Below are 21,237 nucleotides of genomic sequence, written 5' to 3' on the forward strand. Positions count from 1 at the left end.
AATTATTGATCGGGTTACTCTATTGATGTATAGGCAACGTTTCACATTTAAACCATCTCACACACAAATTTATAAAAAAAAGAATAAATCAGCAAGTTTTGTATGAGATTGTATCACTGTGATGTGAGCCAATAAAATCAGTGGATTTCACTAATTGATCCCTTTAAGATTATAGGTGATAATTTTAGGGTTATAAGTGAATATTCAAAGATAATAAAAAAGTTTTATTTGAAAACTGTAAGTGATTAGTACGAGACAATGAGACAATATATGTACATTATGCCAACACAATATGAATTTTCTCACCTTGAGACCTTTTGTGAAAAAGAATACAGGAAATATAAGACTTCAACACCTAAATTAACATGACATACAAGTATAAGCGTAGACTTTCTCTGACAGAGAATAGGAGGAGTTGACAAATGAACATTCATGAGAATACCTGTGATTGATAGTACTAACAATTAATCATTCATAATTAAAAGTATTAAACTACAATAATTGGCATTAAAAAACATTAATTTAATAGCTAATCCTATGTAAGTTGATCATTAGACCTTGTACAAACACGTATAGAACACGACTTACACTGCTCCCAGCTAGTAAGTATACGAAACATTAAACGTATTTAAACAAAGTTATCTCAACAGAATCTAACATGAAGTGTATATATAATAAAAATAATTAACTCATATTCTTAAAATTAATTATTCTTAAATTATATTTTCAACGTAAATATAAAGAATTATCGAAATGGGATGAAATACAATATACATATAGTTGATTAATGAAACTGAAAAAGGATGCATTAAAGATTTATTTTTGTTGATCAAAAAAAGATGAAAAATTGCGTAAAGGGTTCAGGGTGTGCAGATAAAGTAAGTGAGGCAGATCGAACATCAGCAGGTGGTACTGCTACCACAACACAATATAGTCTTAACAATGGTGTCTTACCATCTTTGGGAGCTCGGAGCAATCGAGTAATCACCCTCTCACGTTTTATTATTTCTCCATTTGACTACCGTTACAAGTAAATTCCCTTCTTCTGTCTCTTTAATTTCCTTTTTAGTTTTGATCACATTGAATTTGATAATTGTTTTACATTAATAAATTTACTATTGAGCTTCTACAATATGATAAGATCTGCATAAAATAAGAGTTTACTGCATACGGTCCGATAAAGTTTCATTCCAAAACTAATTGATGATAAGAGGACTAGCCCATTAAGTGCATATTTCTTTGTTAACATCTATCTAATTCTTCGATGTAGAGTCACAAGTTGGGTCCATTATATCTATATGCAAAAGTTAATAACCCACTATTTTAGTAGTGCTTTGATATCATGTAAGGCCGCGACAATTCGTTACATAATCAATCAGTGAGCTCAACGTATGGAACACCCTCGGGGCACCCGTAGGCTTGGGCCCACAAGCCCATGTGTAATGAGTGTTGATATGTATACGCTGTTGATGGTGTTCACTCTTTCCCAAAACTATATGTATCAAGAGCACAGTTATCAAAATCACGATTGTGATCTACGATTCTACAATTTTATGATAAAAAAACAAGTGAGAAATGCAAATCATAGGTCGAATCTTAACACAATTCCACGATTTTACGGTTTTACGATACGATCTAACAAATTTAATCTCAATCATTATTAATGTTTGGTATGTACCATCTTTCACTAATTTCTTTTACATACACATATATGTTTTCAAAATCTAAAACGATAAAAATGTTTATCGGTATTGCATTTTAAACCAATTAATGTATGTTTTTGTTTTTAATTCTAGAAAATATATCAAAAAAACTTGAATTCACAAGATTAATATTTGAAATGATGAATAAATACTAGGCAATAAGTAGTTTAGCATATTTAAATTTTATTTTAGGATCGTACGATTCTACAATTCGATTCTAGTTTTCGGTCATGTATAGAGTAATTGAGTGTCTTTTTTAATTAGTTCTTTAACTATTATTTATTGTTTTTAAATTAGGAGTTGAATCAGTTAAGAGATTATGTTTTTAAAAAATCCAATTTCAAATTATTATTCATCAAAACTTTATGTACTTTTATGCCAATCTAATAGAAATGTTCTCACCATAAGATCATTTTATCGGAAAATTTGTGTAACTTTTCTCAAGACACTCCTCATGCACATATATAACTTATTTCCATTTATAGTTTTATATATACATGAAAATTTATTTTCTAACATTAATAAATGAATTTATGTAATGCAGAGCATGGAAGATGTATTTGGTACTATTGGTTTTTTATAGTGCATGGGCATCTACATTCGAATTTGGGTTCTTGAAAAGACCATCAGTAAAAGCTCTAGCTATTGCAGACAATGTGGTTAATGGGTTCTTCGCCATTGATATAATTCTGACCTTCTTCGTTGCATATCAAGATAAAAAAACTTATCTTCTTGTAGATGATGGAAAGAAGATTTCCTGGAAGTACTTAAGAAGCTGGTTTTTTCTTGATACAATTTCAACAATTCCTTCAGAACTTGTGCTTAAAATTGTTCCAAACAATGTCCAAATATATGGATTGTATAATATGCTTCGTCTTTGGCGTCTTCATCGAGTCAGCAGTATGTTCGCCAGGTAACATTTTCGACTCGTACATAGAGTATATATAATATATATCATGAGACTTCTATACCATCATTTTATGTTTTTGATTGAGTTGGTCTATTGACATGATCAGGGGCAAAACCAAGATTTTAAAATAGGAGGGCCAATAATAATAGTTAATTGAATCGCACTCTTCGGAATTTTATTAGAGCTAAATCATCAATAATAGAGTCTACGTCAAACAGATCAACTAATTCCCTTTCAATAGATATTACAAGAACATCTCTTAGAAAATCATCTTTCATTTTTGTCCTTAGCTTAGTTTTAACAATGTTCATTGCGGAAAACGGATATTTCATGATATACCACAGAGTTTCTCCGATATTCACCATATACCACACAAAATGTTTTAATTCACCATATACCATTGAGTTTTCGTCCGTTAGCACAAAATACCATTAATGACAACTGCCATCAGTGTGCCGTTTGTGGTAAATTAATAATTCACCATATACCATTACTTTTTTTTTTCTTACGTCAAATACCATTTTTTTTAAAAAAATAGCAATAAATCAACGTGAAAATTCAACCAATAAAATACAATGTCTCTCAAATCGAGTCAAAATTAGAAATAAACAAGGATCAATTTGCCCATTGTACACGAAAATAGCAATAACACTCAGTTTTAATATCAATTAATGGAATTGGAATCCACCATAAATAAATAATTATGGAGTATTTAACAATGACACCCACCAATTTACAATGATTCTTTTATGTTAAAATTGAATCCATCATTCAATCTTCCATTAATGATTGCCAAAAAGATATGGATGATTGAAAGAATATATATATATCAGTAAACCTATCGAACTGCATCAAACATGGAGAGTATATTTGGAATCAGCCATCACCATAAGCAAATTACAGCAAACAAGATCATCTAAAGGCAATACATTTGAGATGCACCCAATAATTAAACCATCATAATTAAATTATAGCAAGCAATCATCATTCATCCAACAAAAAAGGGGGCAAAAATTTGAAATAATTCCAACAAAAAACCATCATAAACAAATAGATTCAAGCAAGATCCCGAAAAAGGGAATAAGTACCAAGTGAAGAACACTTATTGTTGACACCTTCAAGGGTAACAAGAGCAATAAGGATGAAGAAAAACGGCAAATGAAAAGCTGAGATGAGAATGATGTAAAAAAGAGTGCGATAAGAGATGTGACGAGCTGCGACTTTGATCTTCATTAAGTCAATGAATCCATTGCTATTGCTGCTCAATATCGTTATACTTTTCATGCTCGGCAATAATTGCAGCTGCATCCTCTCCAATAATTTCTAAACAAACGATGATGAAATCAATCTTTTTCTTTCATCTCTCTTGTTCTTGTTCTTCATTCACTCTTATTGTTGTTGATGTTGTTATTCTTACATAACAATAATAACCTTCTGCCAATCTCCCCCTCAAATTCCCCACCATCCAATCGATCGATCAATTAATCAATCAATTATTAATCAATTCTTTTTTGCTTTCCCCTTCTTTATTGATTTTCTTCTTCAGATTCTACCAAAATTTGATTTTATTACTTACCACAAACGGCAAACTGACGGCAATTGTCATTAATGGTATTTTGTGCTAACGGACGAAAACTCAATGGTATATAGTGAATTAAAACATTTTTGTTGTATATGGTGAATTTCGGAGAAACTCAGGGATATATCATCAAATATCCGTAAAAAAAAATTGAAAGCTGCTGCTTCTAGGATCTATCCCCTGCACAAAAGGTTATAAGGTAGACAAACTACCCAATGAAGCACACCAATTTTCTTGTTAGATATTAGAGTTTTTTATACATATATTATTAAATACTAAAGAGGGCCGAACAAAAAAATTACAAAGGAACATATATTTAAGCTTGGGGGTGGGGCCTCCGCCAGCCCCCTAGCTTCGCCTCTGGACATGCTATTAATTAAAAACCAACATAACAAGAGATTAAGGTTAAACCTAAGAACAAATTAAGGTTGGGCGCTTTGCTAGGAAATTTTGAAGTTCGTAAAATAAATTTGTAAAATCGGTCTAACATGAAGTCAAAACAATAAACATTCATATCAATTTATTAGAATTTAATGACGATAAATTTAGGGAATGTTTCATAATGTAGCATAAAAAAATATGAGCGGTATCATTTTTTGTTTACTTGCTTTTAATGTAACATCAAATTTGTACTTTAATTAAACTCGTAGAATTAAGAAGGGAAAATCATGAATGTACCAAACACATGTACTTTCTTCCCAATTTTATACGGCTTAAAGCTTTAGAAACAAATACATTAACAATGTTATGATTCATTTACAGATTGGAGAAAGATCGAAATATCAACTATTTTTTCATTCGAGTGTGTAAGCTAATTTGTGTAAGTATTGCAAATTCAGAGATATTGATAATAGAATCATACTAGGGTATTTATTAATTAATGAATGATATTTGGGAATATATATATATATTTGCAGGTGACAATATTTGTGGTGCATTGTGCAGCCTGTTTTTACTATCTACTTGCAGCCAATTATCCAGATCCTAAAAAAACATGGATAGCTTTAACAATACAGAATTTTGAGACGGAAAGTTTATCGCATCTGTACGTAGTGTCCATATATTGGTCGATAACCACGCTTGCAACAGTGGGTTATGGGGATTTGCACCCAGTTAATACAAGGGAGATGATTTTTGACATCTTTTATATGCTCTTCAATCTTGGAATGACTGCATATTTGATTGGCAATATGACCAACTTAGTGGTTCATCATACTAGCAGAACCCGTGACTTTGTAAGTATATATTGCGTTTTTATTTCTTTTTATTCATAGTGGGTTCGACTTTATTTTCTTCATTAACTTGACAAGTCTTTTCATTGTTGATATTAAATTATTTTTAATGTCTTGGGCAACTATGAAATCATAAAATAATTTAATTTATTATATGATTCATTTGATTACTTTCAAAAAAAATCGTTTTTGATATGTGTGATGGCTCATGATCATCGCTTTTTTTATATAAATATGATGGAAAATTTGGAAATAAAGGTGATGATGAGAATGGGGCCATGTATTGCTTTTTTGCCTTTTTTTTTAAGTGCATCAGTTTATCATATGGGTAAGTTTTGAAATATGTGTTTAAAATTAAATTATAGGGGTGTTTGGCAAATTAATTTATTGAGTAATTTTAGCTTATTTTGATATAAATAAAGGGTTGGGTTGTCAAACCAGCTAATGCTAGTGTTTGGTAAATTAACTGGCTGAAATAGCTTATTGATACAAATAAGTTGTTTTTGAATAAGCTGCTTATAGCAACAAGTTCAAAATTAACTGGACAAATCAGTTAATTAAATCAGCTAGTCAAATTAGCCATTATCATAGTCAATTTATTGTCATTTATCTTATCTAGCGAAATATTTTCTATCACATTCTAATCTATATATAAGCTGTTATTGAACTTCAACAAGAGTGAATATTTAATTAATTTATGCATTAAAATTGTGTTTTTCCAATCTAATTGAATTTGATCTTAAATTAGCTATGTTGTATGAATATATACACTACCATATTGGAGAATTTAATTACAACTAGCTAGTAAATCTTAAGTGTGTAATTAATTAATGTATGTTGATTGATAGAGAGACAAACTTCAAGCAGCATCAAGCTTTGCACAAAGGAATAAACTTCCAATTCGATTGCAAGATCAAATGATTGGTCACTTGTGTTTGAAATATAGAGCAGATTCCGAAGGTTTACAACAACAAGAAGTTCTTGAATCTCTTCCTAAGGCCATCAAATCCAGCATTTCACATTACCTCTTCTACACTATTATTGATAAGGTTTATTTATTTCAGGACGTGTCCAATGACTTGTTGTTCCAATTGGTATGTACGTTTCTCATTTCACCTTTTTTTTTAATCCGGGAATAAGATCATAGATCATAATTATTATTGTATTTTAAGTGCTAATTTTCATTATTCTAAAGTTAAATAGACTAATATCATATGGTTTTGGGAAAGAGTTAGATTCTTCTATGTCTTGTATTAAGTCAATGTTGATTATTACTCGTGGGTTTGTGGGCTCGAGCCCACGGCTGCCCCATGGGTGGAATTATTGGGCATATGAGGCGATCATATGACAAATTATCACGACCTAACATTGCTGGCTATACTGATTTCATTTTTGGCATTTTCAATTCCATCATATAAGGTTTCAGAGATGAAAGCTGAATACTTTCCACCAAATGAAGATGTAATTTTGCAGAATGAGGCACCCACAGATCTTTATGTACTAGTTACTGGTTTGATGGTAAGAATTAATTTTAACTTTTTAATTTTGTTTTGTTTGTGCGGATAACTGTTAGAGTATATAATTTATTTTAGGATTTTATTAATCAACTTAAATTTTGGTTTAAGTTAATTTTTCTTGACATGGTTTCATAGCCAACGTGACAAAAAGGTCACGAATTTAATTCTTAACTACCCCTTAAATTTAGTTGGAATATTTCGTGTAAGTTATAAAAAACACTTGAACTACATTCATACTTCTATTCTAAAGGACACTTGTATGAATAGCTGTGTTAGAGTATACTTATTCAGGACCTCAAGTATAAGCTTTAATTCTTAGTTTGTTGATTTCTTGACAACGTCAAATATTAGTTTAAACTAATTTTCCTTTATTTTACAAATCTCCCCCAAGCTACATACTTCTGATTGAGTGCTAATGAAATTTGCAGGAATTAATTTTGCACAGAAATGGAGTTGAACAAGTAAGTTTTGGTTCAAGAAATCAGTTATTTAAGGTTTATGCTGGAATGATTAGAAGAGTTATAAAAGTTAAATTTACAGGTTGTTAGAGAGGTAAAGCCAGGAGATCTTTGTGGGGAGATAGGAGTTTTGTGTTATAGACCACAACTTTTTACAGTTCGCACTAAGAGATTGTGTCAGCTGCTACGTCTCAATCGTACAAACCTTCTCAATCTTGTCCAAGCTAATGTTGGGGATGGCGCAGTTATCATGAATAATCTTATTGAGGTTTGTGTTAATCGTTTAACTAAATCCTATACAACCTAATAAATTGGGTTATATATATATTGTGAAGTTACCAAGAATCTTGTTCTAAGATTTAAGATAGGTAAAATTACTAGTCGAGTAAAGCTTATGTAACCAAAAAGAAGACTTTAATAAGCGATACTAACAAAAATACTTAAAGTTTCAATTTCTCATTTTCATTTTTGCGATTATGATTGTCAATTTTTTCATTTTACTATTTTGATTTTTAAATTTAATTCGCAATTTTAGATTTGTTTTTATAAAGGTTTGGAAAAGATTTACTCATTAAAAATGTTTTTGTTTGATTTGAAATTTGAAAATTTTGGTTTGGTTGGTTTCATAGATTAAAAACCCAATTAAATTTAGTTTGAGTTTGTTTTCAAACATATCAAAAAATTTAAATTTAACTTTTAGAAATTTTAAATTTTTTATATAAATTTATATCTAACCACACACCAAGCGTTCTAAACTCGATTTAAATTTAAATGAATTTTTTTATATAAATTCTTCATCCTATTATATGTGTTAAATTTCACATCTTTACTCAATTTATTATATTCAAAACGATAAATAATGCGGTATTAAAGTGTAAGATAGAAAAGTTAGGGTTTAAAATACTGTTTTGTATTGATTATTCTAGGTTAATTACATCTCAATATATATATGGACAACTGCTAGTAAATAAGGAAATAAAGATAATAACAGAATATTAACAAATAATTTAGAGAATAATTTATTCCCTAAATCAAGCACTTTCCTACACTTCCCCTCAAGTTAGGTCTTCGGATCTCCAATAACTAACTTGCACAAAGTTTGCTCAAATGCTTCTGCTGTAACTGCTTTTGTAAGTATATCAGCAAGCTGATCCTTTGATCTCACAAAAGGAAGACTTATAATCTTATTTTCCAATTTTTCCTTGATAAAGTGTTTGTCAATCTCCATATGCTTGGTACGGTCATGTTGCACTGGATTTCCTGAGATGCTTATTGCTGCCTTATTATTACAAACAGCTTACTTATTTCCTTCTGTGGTAAGCAAAGTTCACTCATAAGTTTCTTCAACCAGATGATCTCAGCTACTCCTTTGGCGATGCCACGAAACTCTGCTTCTGCACTTGATAACGTAACCACTTTCAATTTCTTACTTTTTCAAGTAATCAAGTTTCCTCCAACCAATGTGAAGTACCCAGAAGTAGATCTCCTATCATCTCCATCTCCTGCCCAATGTGCATCCGTATAAGCCATAATATCTAAATCATCGTTTTTCTTGAACAAGATACCTCTAGAGCTTGTACCCTTTAGATATCTCAAGATCCTCATAACTGCAGTCGGGGTTGATGCATGAATCTTCTCACTATCCCAACAACATAAGCAATGTCTGGCCGTGTGTGTGAGAGATAGATGAGCTTTCCAACCATTCTCTGATATTGCCCCCTGTCAGCCAGTTTCTCTCCTTTAATCATCTGAAGACCGTGATTTGCGATAATAGGAGTTTCTGCTGGCTTACAATCAATCATACTTGTAACTACTAACAAGTCTAGGATGTATTTCCTTTGACTAATGAATATACCTCTTTTCGATATCAGAACTTCAAGGCCAAGGAAGTGCTTCAGTTGCCCCAAGTCTTTCATCTCAAACTCTCTAGATAGTTGTTCCTTGAGATTCTGAATTTCCTCTTTATCATTGCCCATGATAATCATATCATCTACATAAATAATCAAGCATGTGATACGATCATCCTGCCTCTTAAGAAACAAAGTATGGTCGGAGTTACTTTGTCTATAGCCAAACTTCGTCATTGCTGCAGTAAATCTTCCAAACCGAGCCCGTGGGGATTGCTTTAAGCCATACAAAGCCTTTTTCAATTTGCATCCTTCTCTTGGATTAAAATTACTAGAAAAACCCGGGGGGATTTTCATATAGACTTCTTCCTTTATCTTCCCATGTAAGAAGGAATTCTTGATGTCAAACTGATGTAGTAGCCGGTCTTTATTTGCAGCAATAGAGAACAAGAGCCGGATAGTATCGATTTTGGCCACTAGAGAGAATGTCTCAGAGTAATCCACCCCATATGTCTGAGTGTAGCCCTGTGCTACAAGTCTAGCTTTGTATAGTTCAATTGTTCCATCAGCATGGTATTTGATAGTGTATACCCATCAGCATCCCACCATTTTCTTCCCTTTAGGAATTTCACATTTTACCCAAGTTTCATTTTTATCAAGAGCAGCAATTTCTTCCTCCATCACCTTTCTCCACCTCGAGTCTTTGAGAGCTTCTTTAACATTTTTTGGCACACTGTTAGAGTATAAAGATGCATTAAAGGCCCTGACTGTCTGAGAGAGAACTATATCACTCTCTTTATTCACTGGATATCGTGAATGTTGTGCCTCAAAATCTGGATCATATCTCCTAGGTGGAACTCCTCTGGTGCTTCTAGGAGGTAATTTATACCTATTTGATATAGTGGCATCCACAGCAGAATTAGGATTATCCATAATAACAACTAATTCATAAATTACCTCCTTAGGAACAACAACCTCTTTATTCGTATTAGGATGCTCAACGAGTGTAACTAGAACCTGAAGAGGAGATACTATGTCTTTAGTGACATCATTAGTGGCTTCACCTACTTGCTCTTTCGGGTCCGGCTCATCAATTATAACTGGCATATTATTGACTGGCATATCATTAACAACTAGATATATAAGCTAGCTTAGGTCATTATCAATCATCTCCCCTTGAGGACCATGCTGGGCATAGTAATAGGATTGTTCAAAGAAGTCGCAATCCATAGTAGTATACATGCGTCGATGAACAGGATCAAACATCTATAGCCCTTCTGGTTAACCTCATAGCCAACAAACACACACTTAATTGCTCGAGCTTCAAGTGTGGTTCTAGTCTCTTTTGGAAGTTGAACAAAAACGACACACCAAAAAAACACGAGGAGACAAGGAATGAGAGGATGGAAGAGTAACGAAAGAACCCAAGGTAGCAAGAGGAGTTTTGTAATTTAAAGGTTTAGAGGGACGGCGGTTGGTGAGATAAGTAGCTGTGGCGATGGCCTTAGGCCATAGGTAAACTGGGGAATGGGACTTAAGTAGAAGAGCTCGAGTGATTTCGAGTAGGGTTCACTTTTTGCGTTCTGCAATGCCATGTTGTTGGGGTGTGTCAAGACGACAGGTTTGGTGAAGCTTTCCATGTTCAAACATAAATTGTTGCATAGCTGAGTTAACAAACTCCGTCTCATTATCAAATCGTAAAATTTGTGGTTTTGCATGATATTGAGTTTGGAGCATATGATAAAAAAACAACAAAAACAGAAAACACTTCAGATTTTTGTTTTAAAAAATACACCCAACTCATGCGAGTACATCATCCACAAATAAAACATAATATGAATAATCATAAGTAGCAAAAACGGGAGCAGGACGCCACACATCAGAATGTATTACTGAAAAAGGGCTAGTACAAAGAGAAAAACTAGGCAAATAAGAGTGTTTATGACATTTGGCCAATACACAAGTTTCACAATCCAAAGACATTTTAGTGTGTCTAAACGAAGGAAATAAATGTTTTAAATAAGCTAAAAAAGGATGACCCAAGCAACAATGCCATAGCCAGAGATGATGATCGGGAGACCCACGAGTTAGTAGAGCTTGACCTTGTTGAGATGTCTCATCCATATAGTATAAACCTCCTCATTCAGTACCATATCCAATGACTCATCCAGTTTGAGCATCCTGCACAATACACCTAGTAGAAAACATGAGAACAGTACAATTCAACTCTTTGGTTAGCTGACCAACAGATAACAACTTATGAGATAAGCTCGGGATTAATAAGTAATTTTGCAAATGAATAGAATCAGAAATATCAACGGAACCAGCACTATCGACACGAACATATTCCTCATTAGCAGTCTGTTTGTGGGTACGAGATGTGGGGACAAAAGTTAAAAGATCTCGTGGGTCAAAGGTCATAGTGTCTGTGGCACCACAATCAAAGATCTAAGTAGGAGACGTGGGTTTACAAAAAAAATCAAAACTTTGTAAGGAAATTTTTTGATTTAAAAATTTATTTTGGTCATTAATTTAGGTGAGGGAGGGGAATTAATTTGAATATTTAAATTATTAGGGGTAGGCGTAGGATTAGGGGTAGTCACATGGTTTTCTTGGATTCCCTTATAAAATCTCACATAAGGAAACTTCCCATTTCCCTTTCCCTTGGCCGGTGCTATTTCCCCTTCCCCAAGCAATTTTCTTTCTCCTTCCTTTTTTTGACTTTTCGTACCATCTTCCCCAACCTCCATTACTATCTTCTCAAGTCCCTCTGTGTGTCCACCGCCGGTGGAATCTATGGCAGTGAAGAGGGCTTTGCCGCCGGCACGGTTCATCGGTGCCTTGGTGGTAGCCTTTTTCCGTTGTAGGTCATCCCACCACTCCGGGTACCCAATAAGCTTGAAACAACTATCCTTGGTGTGTCTAGAACCACCACAATGTCTACACTTCATGTTTGTTCGGTCCTCTTGCCGGTATGAAGAGTTTTCTGACCGGTTCTTGGCGGTGAGAGCACATCCGATTCCTGATGGATTTTACCCAAATGATGGTGCTCCAGCCATTATTCCCCGGCAAGCAAGTTCTCGCCTGATTGTTGCTGAGGCAACTTCCACAGTGGGAAATGGCTCTTGGTGGAGTAGATCTCATTTTTTTTGTCTAGTGATTCATCAATTCCGGCGAGGAATTGATCGATCCGTTGCCTCCGTATATAATTGTTGAATGTGGTAATGTCTTTGGAACACTCTATAGGATTAAGCATGCGCCTGTCGATGTCCTTCCACAAGGTATTTAATTGATCGTAAAAATGTTCTATGGTATTTTTCCCTTGAGTGAGAGTTGCTGCTTTAGTACTCAAGTCAAATATTTGGAGTTCATCTCTCCCACTACAAAGGAGAGTTTCAATGCCCTTCCTCAAATCTTTGACAATAGTATATTCTAGATACTGATTAACAATTTCTGTGTCTATGTTTTCAATAATCCATGAGATGACCATGAAGTCTCTTTGAGACCACTGTGAATATTTTGGATCGGTAGTGAGTGGAGGATCGGCTGTGATGTAACTGAGCCGTCCTCTCCCACTTATGGCTAGGTTTATCAGTTTACACCATTTGGTGTAATTATGATACTGGAGTCTTTCGGCTATTCAGACAGTTTGTAGTGTAGTTTCTGTGTAATTGGTTTTGGTTGGTTTTGTGTTTGGAGTTTTTGAAACATTTGGAACATTTGTTCCATTGATATTGGTTGGGTTTGATTTGTTTTTTCTGATGAGTCTACCATCAAAAAAGGGGTTTTGGTTGATGATGAGAACCGGAAAAATGGTCGGATCCCAGATCTGAACCTTACGGCTCTGATACCATGAAATAATAAATAATGCGAAATTAAAGTGTAAGACAGAAAAATTAGGGTTTAAAATACTGTTTTGTATTGATTATTCTAATCTAATTATATCTCAATATATACATGGACAACTGCTAATAAATAAGGAAATATAGATAATTACAGAATATTAACAAATAATTTAGAGAATAATTTATTCCCTAAATCAAGCACTTTCCTACAATATTATTTCTGTCAATTATATATTAACATATTGTTTTACATATTTTTATATTGAGTTATGCATAACTATAAATTTTAAAAAGTTAATATTGTAGAATATACATGACTGAATAATTCAAATAGAATTCAACATGATTATATAATTTTTCTTTGATATTTGATACAATATATATAACATAAAATTAAATAATGATCAATAAAAAAATTCTAGTGAAGCATAGTAAAATATTGGCTTTTAAAGATCTATCATTAAAGAATAATATCCTTAATTATTTTATTAAATTATAAATTGTGATAAGGCAGTGTTGATTGTGGACATGCAGCATTTAAGTGAGCAGGAGGATCCATTACTGAAATCTCTAGTAGTTGACATTGAGAAAATGTTGGTAGAAGGTCAAACAGATTTTCCACTTGGTTTATGTTTCGCGGCTGCAAGAGGAGATGTAACATTCATGGAACGTTTGCTTAAGCGAGGCACTAATCCAAATGAGAGAGGCATTAAAGATCGCACTGCATTGGTATGTCATTTCTATTTTTTTACTGGTTGAGAGCTAAGGCCCTATAATATATTATATATTCTAACAATCGCAAGGTTAATATAGATACTAGAGTCTTAATCAACTCATAATTCTTGCCCAATAATTATGAGTCTGTTCGATATCATACTTTTTTATTTTTAGTTTTATGTCTTGTTATAAACATAGCACCAAAAAAGAATTCCAAAGAAAGTACTTTCACTATTTACTTTTCACTGTTCAAAATTGTCATGTTCTCCATAAATATGATTAAATATTTTATTTAACATAAAGTATGTATCATATGACTATAACAATCATAAAATCAAAACACGATACCACAATAATATATAGCAAACAAACCCTGAAATTTAGTTTTGAGGTTTGAAATTTAGAGAAGTTTATTTTTCTCTTAAACTAGAATAAATTATGACAATGATATTTATTTTTGACACATTTAATTTGTATTGTTCCCCTAAGGGCATTTCCACATGTTGTGAATGGACTATGATAATGGTGAAGAAACAAACACAAAACAAATACAAAGAAAAGCAACAAAAACAGAGCACCAATAACAATGGCAAACAACATAAGATATATGAGGTATCTAAGGATACCACCCCCTCAAAACAAGTATCTTATCATACATTAATGACTCACCTTGCAAAGCTTTAAGAAATACCTCTCAGCAAAGATTGAACCTTTGATGTCAATCTCTCTCAAATGCCCTAATACAAGTAGAATGAACTCTCTTGGCTAAAACCCTAGTTAACTCTAAGCATTAGCTTCTCTCTTAAACCCTAATGAACTCCTAAGACCCCTAATATAGTACCATGACATATTTGGGAGCCTTAAGACAATCCCTCTAAAAGCCCACAAGAAAACTCGTATAAAAAAGTAACATTTTTTTTGCCTCGCTATTCCTCGCTCGATCGAGCACGTTAAGCTCGATCTGTCGAGCGTCTTCAAAGAAGCCACTAGAAAGTTACTGATCCTTGGCTTGACCGAGCCATATATAGTGCTCGACTAGTCGAGAAAGCACCTGTTGGCATTCCCATGAAATCATCAAGGCACACCAAGTCACTCACCTTGATCACTTCATCAAGTTATCCAAACTTCAATCCTCTATAGCTCATGACCCTCACATCTTCACTCTCAAGAGTACAAGATGAGGCATGAGCAATCAAGTGATCAAACCCATCACCAAGGTTATGGGAATTGACTCTTGATTCAACAATCTCCCCCTCAAGACCAACTCCCTTACCATCATCAAATGTCACCTTCTTAGGTGACTTGCAACCATCCATGTGGCGTAGGAAACCACCATCAACTTGGAACATATACAAGTTGCTCTCACTCCTTTTTCCCCTTATGAGCACCATGCTCCCCTTAATGACCTTCAACAACCCATCACTTGTTTTGAAGGTGCATCCCTTGGACTCCAATCTACCAAGTGAAATGAGGTTCCTCTCAAGCTTGGGAACATACCTCACATCACCTAGCCTTCTCTTGACCCCATCATATGTCACAGTCACAACCTCACCAATACCTTTCACCTTCACCCTCTCATCATTTGGCAAAGTGACAAAGCCTCCATCAACATAGCTAAGCTTAGCAAATTTCTCTGTCTCACAACATATATGGAATGAGCAACCGGAGTCAATCACCCATTCCTTACTACGAGTCACTCCCCCATCAACTAGAAGTGAACCATCATAGTCATCATCAACAAAGCCTAGAGCGACATCTCCGTTACTTTCGCCATTTCTTCTCCTAAGCCTCAAGTCTTTCATCTTCTTGAGGTCTTTCTTCATCTCCTTGCACATCATTTGAATGTGCCCCTTCTTCTTAAAATATTAACATTCCTTGTTACTATAGTCATTTTTCCCTTGAGACTTCCCCCTAGCTTGATAACCCTTATCTTTTGCTCTCCCTCTAGAACCCTCACCAAATAGTGCCTCAATACTCCCCTTCTTGTCTTTCTCATCTTGTCTCTCCATAAACCTATCATTCTCCCTCAGTGCCGCCAATGCTTGATCGAGTGTGATAGATTTCTCCCAAGGAGAAAATTTTCAACTATTTTCTTATAGCTCTTAGGAAGTGAAGCCAAAAGTAGTAGGGCTTTCTCCTCATCGAAAACCTTCTCATTGGCATTCAACAATTGGCATACCAATTGATTGAATGTGTTGATATGGTCTTGCATACTAATATCATCCTCCTTCATGAGTTGATACAACTCCCATCTCAAGCATAACTTGTTGGTAAGAGACTTCGAAGCATACACCGTTTAAAGTTTCTCCAACAACACACCGAGGTCGGTCTCCTTCAAGTAGTTGTACTTGATTTTCGAGTGCAATTGCAAGCATAATGGTGCTCACCACCTTCTTCTTCATGGCCACCTACTTCCCTTCATTCATTGATGTTGGCTTGCTTCTCTCAAGAGCATCATCAATCCCTTATTACACCAACAACTCTTGATTCAAGACCACATAACAAAGATATTCTCTCTCTTAAATAATTTACTATAATTTGAATGTGAGAGAGTATATGAAGAGAGATGACACATGTGAATAAAATTTAGTGACAAGTGTAGGGCAATGCCTAAGCAGAAATATTTAAAAACTAGTGGGAAACCTTAGAAGGCAAATACAACAAATTTAGCGATATTTAGGAATAAATGTGCACCTATAAGTGAAGTGTGAATCGATGGATAAAATCAAGTCATTTATACATGTTGTATTAGTTTTCATATGATACATCCATATATATTATCTCATCAATTATTTATAATAAAATATTGTTTTTAATGTATAGCACATTGCAGCTGCCAATGGAAATAAAAGTTGTGTCACTCTCTTGTTAAAACATGGGGCTGATCCAAATGTGGCAGGTATATTTAAATATCGACTAAATAAACTATAATCTTTATTCATTATTTTTTTCGCTTTTACCATTATTGAATTCAACTTATTTTGACCAGGTTATGTTAGATTTTATTGGATGAACCAAATATTAATTTTCTTGATATACCTTCTACGAAATGTTTTCCTTGTTATAGTAATTTTATTTTGCTTTTTGGAAATAAGGAAACAAATTATAAAAGGTTAAAACAGTTTGGTATTGTTATTATAGTAATTAATAACTTTTTTCTCTTTTTACCTTTATTGAATTCAGCTTATTTTGACCAGGTTATGTTAGATTTTATTGAACAAACCAAATATTATTTTTCTTGATATATCTTTTACGAAATATTTTTCTCGTTATAGTAATTTTATTTCTTTTTTGGAAATAAGGAAACAAATTATAAAAGGTTAAAAAAGTTTGGTATTTTTATTTATAGTAATTAATTCTAATGCAATAATCTTATTTTTATTAATATTTATTAATTAAAAATAAAATATACAATTATTGTGAGTTAAGGCCGTCTACAAGTTTAGTTAATTTGCATATACTAATTATTTAGTTATATGCGATTCACATACTCTTTATTTTAAAGATATGTGAAAACAACGATGTATTAGAGTTCGAACAATATGTTTCAAACTCCAATATTTCCAAGATCGAGTGTATGAGGTTTTGTGACAAACAAATTACGCTAACAATAATATCGATGTTTGTAGGAGAAAATAAAGCAATAAAACGACACAAAGATTTAACGAGGTTCACCCAACTAAGGCTACGTCCTCCGGTGTGTAGTATCTCTTATATTATTAAAAGAAGGAGTTCAAAGAACTCTCATATATGGAGAATTACAATAGAGAAGAGATATAGGCTAGTGTTTGGCTTGGGGTATATTTGTGGATGTATTTCAATGTGATTGAGAGCTCTCTATTTATAGGAGAGATCACACTAGGTTACATTAAGTACATTAAAGCTATGATTAAATGATAACGAAACATCCCTAAGTACATGAAGAGTCATAAAACAACATTTTAGGAGCATCAGAAACATCGCTCGACCAAAGCAGGGGCTCGCTCGGTCGAGCGGCCTGGTCGAGCGGGATACAAGAAGTGTGTCTGCATTCTGTCTGCTCGCTCGACCCATCCTGAAGTTCGCTCGGTCGAGCGAGCTGGTCGAGCGGCCCTTCAGAAGGCTTCTGTCAGTAGTTGCTCGACCTTACATTGTAGAGCATCTTGAACTAAACCTTTGCACTTCTTCATTAAGTCCCATAACTCCCTTGATTAACTCATACTTCATTACCTTATTAATCCATACTTAATCACCATCATAAATCAATCATCAAAAAACACAATAATCAACTTAATACACCAACTTAACACATTCATGGGATTCCATCCCAAAGGTCACACATGAATGCACCTCATCAAATGTGCACTCAAGTCACACTAATCACAACAATATGCTTTATAATTAATGTAAATATAATTTTTTCTAAGGAAAATAAACATAAGTTGCTGAAATTATATATAATTTTTACAAACAATAAGTTCAGTAAAATAAGCAATACAAAAGTTAAGAAAAAGAATATGTTAAAAAAACTACTCCTATTTGTTAATGAATGAGCTGAATTTTAGTATTATTACTCTTTCTGTTTCTATTTAATTTTGCTTCAATTTGTTGTTTTCATTTAAAAATCTTTCAATCTATATCATAATTTTAAATATAATTAACCTTATTAACTTTAATTTTAATTTTTTAATATTTATAATCCTTTCATATTTTTAATTTCACTAATATTATTTTAACATTTTAAAATGTTTATCGTCTTCACGTGTTCCTCACAATGTTTATTTAATATTTTTTAATGTTTGTAGTTTACATTGGTCAATCAGTTTTTTAGTTTTTTAAAGCCATACATATGCAGCTTAATTTTTGTTCACCTTAAAAAGTTCCATCAAATAAACTAAAAACTTTATGAATGAAAATGAATTGACTAATAAAAATAAGTGACTAGAAAAATATGTAAGATGTGTTCTTTGTGCAACCTTACATAAAGTTGTAAACTTTTGAACTGAGCTATTAAAAATAATAAAACATTTAATTTTTTAATTTTGGTCTTAACGATCATTCATATTAGTTCTTAACGATCATTAATTCATTCATACAAATAATAGTTTTTTATATATTTTTTTACATAATTATAAAAAGATAAATAGGTTAGATCTAGGTTGAATCTAGGTCTCAAAATTATAATTTCATATCTAAATTTGTAACTTAAGATCATGGACTCAGATCTAAATCCGAATCTTTTGGGTCAATAAGTAAGTAAACAATCTAGACCCTTAAATTAGGGTTGAAGGTAAGACCCATGCTCATCTCAAGATGCCCTAGGTGTGATGTAAAACTAAGATCCACAATTTGATAACTGTTGCAGATGCAGAAGGAAACGTTCCATTATGGGATGCCATAATGGGGAAGAATCCTAATAAGTCATTGATAAATTTACTGGTCGAAAATGGTGCAAATCTATCCTCCGGAGATGTACCTAATTATGCTTGCTATGCTATTGAGCAAGACAACCTAACACTTCTACAAGATATCATCAAATACGGTGGAGATGTTACGTTGCCTAAAAGCAGCGACGATGGAATAACACCCCTTCACGCAGCAATTACAAGTCGAAACATCAAAATGATTGAATTGTTGTTAGAGCAAGGAGTAGATGTTGATTTGTCCGATAGAAATGGACTGACACCAAGGATTTTGGCCGATCTTCAAGGGGATGACGAAATTAAGTCATTAATTAGTACTGCAAGGAAGAAGAAACAAACCGGGTCAGATGAATCAGATAATAATAATAATAATAATAATAATAATAATAATAATAATAATAATAATAATAATAATAATAATAATAATAATGCAGTGATTTATGATAAGAAAACTGGGTCTACGTCTCTTAAGAAGTATCCAAGTACAGGTACATTAATGGAGGATGTTAGTTTGGTTTCGACTCCGCCTGAGACTTGTGTGCCTGATCAGCACGCTAGAGGTCGAGCTAACACTTTTAGAAATTCACTTTTTGGGGTTGTCTCGGCTGCTTCAAGAGGTCAGTACACTACTATTCTTATTAATGTTTGGATTCTCAAGGCTTTTCTTATTGATCGGCACTGATTTGTTTATAATTGATTGTAATTGATTGTAATTGAAACAAGTTAAACCAAATTAACTTGTTTTAACTTAAAAGTAATACAAACTACTGGTAAGATTATAACTACCTAATAAACAGCTTGACAAAATTATAACAAGTTTTTACTCATTAAAACGAAATTTTACTGATAGTAATTAATTTTTTACTAATTTCAATTGATTGTAATTGATTCTTACTAATTAAAACTTATTTTTTGTGATTACTTATTTAAGGTAGATATGGCCTTAATATGAAAGCTTTGAGAATTGAATGATCTTATTAATACAAATGCTATGGTATATATATATATACAGACTAAACCAAAGCTTTTGATAACAAGAGAATCAATTATTACAATTAATATATATTCTATACAAGGCACTAATTTTAAATTAAGGAAACAAGATAATGTATAATGGGAATGAATCAAAATATAGCAGGAAGATGATATGATAATGTGGGTAAGAAGAATATACAAATATTCACTTAACTCTAAATAGCTCAATATAATTTAAATATTTGAACAACTCTATATTTAATGTTTGTGTTGTCTTTCAAAGTCAAACATTACAATCATCTAATCTTAATGGAATTAATTTCAATAATTGACGGAAAAAAAATCATTTTTTCTTATCAATAGTGAAAAAAATGAACGTTTGAGATTGCATGATTTGAATAGATTACCAGTATTAAAGAATATCTTTCAAGTTCAACAATGAGCATTTTAACGATAGCTTTATACATGTTAAGTTGTTAATCTGAATATGTTGTTTAACAGGAGAAGCATCTAGTAGTAATAACAATTTTACAAACCCAACAATGACTGAAAGGAAATTTACGAGAGTGACAGTGAGCTGCCCAGGAAAAAGTGAGGCTTCAAAACTTGTGAAGCTACCCAACACAATTGAAGAACTACTAGCAATTGGTAGTGAAAAATTGGGATGTCGTTGCATTAAAGTGGTCTCATTACAAGGAGCTGAAATTAATGATATACAACTTATAAGAGACGGTGATAAACTATCTTTGCTTTGCGAATGACAAATGACAATAATCTATTTCTATTTTGTGATAACATTTTTGCTAAACATTTTTCTTAAAAATGAGTCACAATTACTTCATGAGGAAAAATTCTAAAGTGTTGTGACTTGTATAAGTTTTTTAAGTCCATTTTTCTTTGTATATATATATATATATATATATATATATATATATATATATATATATATATATATATATATATATATATATATATATATATATATATATATATATATATATATATATATATATATATATATATATATATATATATATATATATATATATATA

General features: G+C 32.6%; 1 protein-coding gene across 1 annotated transcript; it reads left to right on the forward strand.

Moving 5' to 3' along the window:
* Positions 1–839: 839 nt before the first annotated feature.
* LOC130818432 (potassium channel AKT1-like) lies at positions 840–21,031 on the forward strand. Its single transcript, XM_057684603.1, has 12 exons — positions 840–1,030; positions 2,248–2,616; positions 4,955–5,012; positions 5,110–5,427; positions 6,273–6,518; positions 6,844–6,942; positions 7,370–7,402; positions 7,482–7,667; positions 13,626–13,820; positions 16,632–16,707; positions 19,153–19,827; positions 20,687–21,031. The coding sequence occupies exons 1-12, from the start codon at positions 840–842 to the stop codon at positions 20,944–20,946; spliced, it is 2,706 nt and encodes a 901-aa protein (XP_057540586.1). The 3' UTR covers positions 20,947–21,031.
* The last annotated feature ends 206 nt before the right edge of the window (positions 21,032–21,237 follow it).

The sequence above is a fragment of the Amaranthus tricolor genome, chromosome 7 (genome assembly GCF_026212465.1).
Source record: "Amaranthus tricolor cultivar Red isolate AtriRed21 chromosome 7, ASM2621246v1, whole genome shotgun sequence".
NCBI lineage: Eukaryota > Viridiplantae > Streptophyta > Magnoliopsida > Caryophyllales > Amaranthaceae > Amaranthus > Amaranthus tricolor.